This window comes from Nicotiana tabacum, chromosome 4 (genome assembly GCF_000715075.1).
Source record: "Nicotiana tabacum cultivar K326 chromosome 4, ASM71507v2, whole genome shotgun sequence".
Classification (NCBI taxonomy): Eukaryota; Viridiplantae; Streptophyta; class Magnoliopsida; order Solanales; family Solanaceae; genus Nicotiana; species Nicotiana tabacum.
In genome coordinates this window covers 53,293,569-53,298,438 of record NC_134083.1, presented here as the reverse complement: position 1 = coordinate 53,298,438, position 4,870 = coordinate 53,293,569, and the positions used below count along the sequence as shown (strand labels likewise).

Below are 4,870 nucleotides of genomic sequence, written 5' to 3'. Positions count from 1 at the left end.
CTATCTTGAAGAAGAAGTTTATGTTGAACAACCATTGGGCTTCTTGGTCAAAAACCATGAATATAAAGTGTTGCGGTTGAAGAAAGCTTTATATGGATTAAAGCAAGCCCCACGAGTATGGAATAGTTGTATCGACAAGTATTTTCAAGATAATGGGTTTACTCGTTGTCTCCATGAATATGCTCTTTACCTTAAAGTTCATACTAATGGAGATATATTACTTGTTTATCTTTATGTTGATGATCTTAATTTCACGGGTAATAACGCAAGTTTGTTTGAAGCTTTTAAGAAAGATATGACCCGTGAGTTCGAGATGACAGACGTAGGGCTCATGTCATACTACATGGGCCTAGAAGTGAAGAATATGGAGGATGAAATTTTTATCTCTCAAGAAAGTTATACAAAAGAGATATTGAAGAAGTACAACATGCTTGATTGCAACCCCGTGAACACACCGATGGAAAGTGGGACAAAATTATCCAAGTTTGATGAAGAAAAAAAGTGAATTCCACATTTTTCAAAAGTCTTGTGGGAAGTTTGAGGTAATTGACTTGTACCAGGCCAGATATAGTCTTTGTAGTTGGAGTAGTAAGTCGCTTCATGGAAGCTCCTACCTCCACTCATTTGAAAGTCACTAGAAGAATTCTTCGTTACCTAAAAGGTACGATTGACTTTGGGTTATTTTATTCTTCTTCTAGTGATTTCAAGCTTATAGGATTTTGTGATAGTGATTATGCGGGAGATATTGATAATAGAAAAAGCACAATTATTTTGTGTTTTTTCTTGGGTGATTATGTTATTTCTTAGAGTTCAAAGAAACAATCCATTGTTACTCTCTCGACTTGTGAAGCTGAATATATAGCATCAACATCTTGTATATGTCATGCTATTTGGCTGAGAAGATTATTGAAGGAGCTCAATTTGTTTCAAATTGAAGCTATATAGATTTGTATTGACAACAAATCCGCACAGACACTTACCAAGAATCTGGTGTATCATGATCAAAGCAAGCATATAGATACAAGGTATCGCTTCATAAGAGAATTTATTGCCAAGAAGGAGGCAGAACTCAAATATGTGAAGTCTCGTGATCAAGTTGCGGACATTTTTACAAAACCTCTCAAACTTGAAAATTTTCAGAGATTGAGATCAAGACTTGAGATGAAGAAGAAAAATCAAAATTAAGGGGGAGATTTGATGGGTTCATCCCATGTGTAATATGGCCATTAATTTGGCTTCTATAACAAATTTGTGGACCAAGTTTTCATGACATTTGCCATGATATCATATCCACTATAACAAATTTGTGGACCAAATTTTCATGATATTTGCCATAATATCATATCCACTATAACAAATTTATGGACCAAGTATTCATGACATTTGTCATGACATCATATCCACTATTAGACTAAAGATTTCTTGCTATAAATAGAAGAGCTTCTCCTCATTTGAAAATACACTAAAATAAGAGAGAAGCAATAGAAGTTAGAAAGAGTAATTCATAGATTGTACTTTGTGAGATAAATATTGAACGTGAATAATATTGTAGTGAGTCTGTGAGTGGTTGGAGGGTGGACCATTGGAGTTGTGTGCAGGTTGTGTTTGTGTTTCAGTTGTTGTTGGCTGGAAAGTTAGAGTGGAGGAGGTGTGTGGGAGGTCTGGGTTATTAGTGCTGCGATGTAGTAAATCAACTTCTTGGTCGTTAATTTCCAATATCAATCACGATATTGGAAATTATACCATAAACAAACTTTAATGTGTAACAAATGTATGTGTGTATAAGCAATTATACTAAATACTACTCAATATTTATTCTTTACTAGGACATCCCAAGAAGAAAGCTTCACAGAATATGAGCCTACATAGAGATAATTAACTTGTGTACAAACACATCAGTATTAGGAAAAATCAACCTAAGGAATTAATGGCAACAATCTGCGCAATACTGCACTGAAACCAATGCCAATACCAAGCCTGACATTAATCAACTGCCCTATGCTTCCACAGTTTGCAGTTTGGGTATGTTTTCTACTTTAACTCCACAATTAATATCATGTGGACACGACGCTACGTGTACTTTATCTGAGCAAACCAGTAAACCAAGCTTCACAATATCAATAATCTGTTCCTGTGTCAGTTCTGGGAGCTTCTTATTGTTCATGTTCTCATCCACTACTATGACTGCTGGCTTTTGTATCTCCGGAAGTTTTTGCTCCTTTAAGATGGCCTTCTCCTTTTTGCTGTATATTACGTAGAGCACTATTTGGACAATACCAAAGATGAATCCCAATACATTTGGAGCCTATAAAAGATAACAAGGTTATAAGTGCCACGTAAGATCCAAGATATTTTAAGTAAACATGGATATATGCATAATTAATTATAGAGTGGTATATATGAGCTTGAAAATAGAACTTACAGCAATGTTAATGTCTTTTAGTAAAAGACCATAGAAGAACCACATCACTGCACTTAACGTGAGAAACACTGATAGGAGTAATGGCATGTATTCCACACTCTTTGTTTTTATTACTTTTCTCTGCATAAAATGAGAAAAATCATCAGGATTATATTCTTCACGCATGAAAAATCATCAGAGTTTGAAATATTTGTATGTAAAAGCTCACCACAATGCCTAAGGGTGCTACGAACACACATAAGGAAAATACAAGGCAAATCCATCCAACCACTTGTCCACGAACGGCCCCTTTGAATAGAAATTGGGTAACCAGAACAATAGCACCAAATCCACCCACCACTGATAATAGGAGCATCTTCACAGTTTGGACCTGCATTAATTAAATTGTAAACATCAAATATTCTTCCTTTAGGAAAAGAAACGATGGAAAATAAGAACTCCTAAAAAGGAAAAAAAATAGTTGTCCAGTGGATGCCATGAAAAACCTTACCTTGGCCTTCTTTGGCGCGTAGAAAAGGTAGAAACCAACGTAGATAGTTTCAATGAAAACTCCAAAGGAGTTTATAGTGATGAGAAGGGTCGTATTGGTCTTGAGAAATGCATAGTAAATCCAAAGCATTGAACTAAAGAGTGCAACCACGTACGGAATTGATTGATAGCCTTCAGTTGATTTTTTCTTGTAGATTTTATAAAAGGTAGGCCTGCAAGTGTGAAGTTATATATAGTGTTAGTCAGATTATAATCCAAATAAACTGAACATTTAAAAAATACTACAAGAAAATGGAGACTCACAGGGGAGAAAGGAACACAATGAACGAGACAATGTTACCTGCAATTACAAAAGAAAAAGAAAAAGAAAAAGAAAAGAGACGATGAGTTTAACCTCGACACATTGAACATATTTTAGGATGGAAGTACATATTTAAGGAATCCAGTCAGAATATTTTACAATTAAGAAGCAAGAATTAGGAGAAAACAGGTTTGTATTTACCAAGGACACCAAAAGCAAAAGCCCAGTGACCAGAAGTAGCAGCCATCTCTTTAATTTTTTGTATTTTCTAGCCAAAGAATTGCAAATCTCTAGCACTCTGTCTCTCACCCACAATGCTAGAGTTGCAAAAGACAATCAAGTTTTCTACTTGGCTGTGAAATGAGGAGGGTTTGCTTGACATATTTATATAGGCAAGGGATGGGAATTATTAAAGTTGGTGCATGCAACATTGAAATTAAAGATCCTTTTTTTTTTCCCTTTTCCTACTGTCTCTGGACAAGTATTTAATTAAAGTTCAAAAAAGCACTGAGAGGAGTAAGGGTGCTATGGCAATATCCTCAAAGTTCAAGGATCCCAGGACTCTCTTTTATTATGTCATCCCCCAATCCTTTGGAGCACTAAGACTTATAACTTGTGCTTTTTATTTTTTGGAGTGTTTGATTCTTTCATTTTCTTTAAAAATGAGCCACAAATCAACAAAAATCAGTCTAGAAATGGAGGGACCAATTAAAGCCAACAATTTGCATCAATAATAGAGTTGCAGCTATTGAGAAAATCAATTTAATTTGCTGCAATATATGGCTGATGAATTCAGAATATGCTTAGCTTTTGTTTGCTTTAGTAGGCTTATGACTTATCATGTCCAATAGGAATAATTCTTGTTATAATTCCAGGCTATCCCGATTTTGAGCCAAGCGAATCCCTAAGGTTTTATGGATGTCGTTCCCAAATTCAAGAGCCACTATACGTATACGTATCTCATGGCCTTAAGCTTGTTCCTATGATTGAACCCAAGTTGTTTTATACGGTCTTCTTCACTTGCTACATATGTTTGTGTTACGTGCCGTATGCAATATCACGGTCTAGGGAATAGAACACTTAATGATGAACTCCTAAGTAAAATTACTCTCTGTTTCAGATTAAATGTCACACTTTTCTTATTAGTTCATTCCAAAAAGAATAACATATTTCTACAATTGAAAATAATTCAACTTTGAACTCATTATTTTACCTATTTGGCCTTTAATAAGAAGCTTTTTATAACCAAAAAAATGTCATGGCCCCACAAATCTTTTACCCCTTAAATTTTCAAGACCACAAGTTTCAATTTTTTTTTTTAAACTCCGTGCCCAGTCAAACTACCACATCTAACTTGAAACGAATGGAGTATTATTTTACCATAAGGGTTGCTGCTAATTCGAACATTCATGGTTTAAAATTAGTACTCCCTCTGTCCCAATTTATTTGCTATACTTTTCTTTTTAGTCAATCCCATAAAAAGAAGAAGACATAATTCTTATTTTAGAAACTATTTAACTTTAAACTTTTCACTTATTACACCCACACTTTAGACTACATGTTTTAAAATTTTTATTTATTTCTTAAATTCCGTGCCTAGTCAACCACTGTCACATAAACTGGGGCGAAGGAAATAGTATAATATTGCACGTTCTAGG

At 34.7% G+C, this 4,870-nt stretch overlaps 1 protein-coding gene across 1 annotated transcript; it reads right to left on the bottom strand.

Annotated features, from left to right (window-relative positions):
• Window positions 1-1,792: 1,792 nt before the first annotated feature.
• On the bottom strand, window positions 1,793-3,575 carry LOC107788219 (bidirectional sugar transporter N3-like). Its single transcript, XM_016609893.2, has 6 exons — window positions 3,414-3,575; window positions 3,215-3,251; window positions 2,913-3,123; window positions 2,631-2,792; window positions 2,423-2,542; window positions 1,793-2,305 (listed from the first exon to the last, which is right to left on the bottom strand). Exons 1-6 carry the CDS (start codon window positions 3,457-3,459, stop codon window positions 1,997-1,999), a joined length of 885 nt encoding a protein of 294 aa, XP_016465379.1. The 5' UTR covers window positions 3,460-3,575; the 3' UTR covers window positions 1,793-1,996.
• Window positions 3,576-4,870: the final 1,295 nt, after the last annotated feature.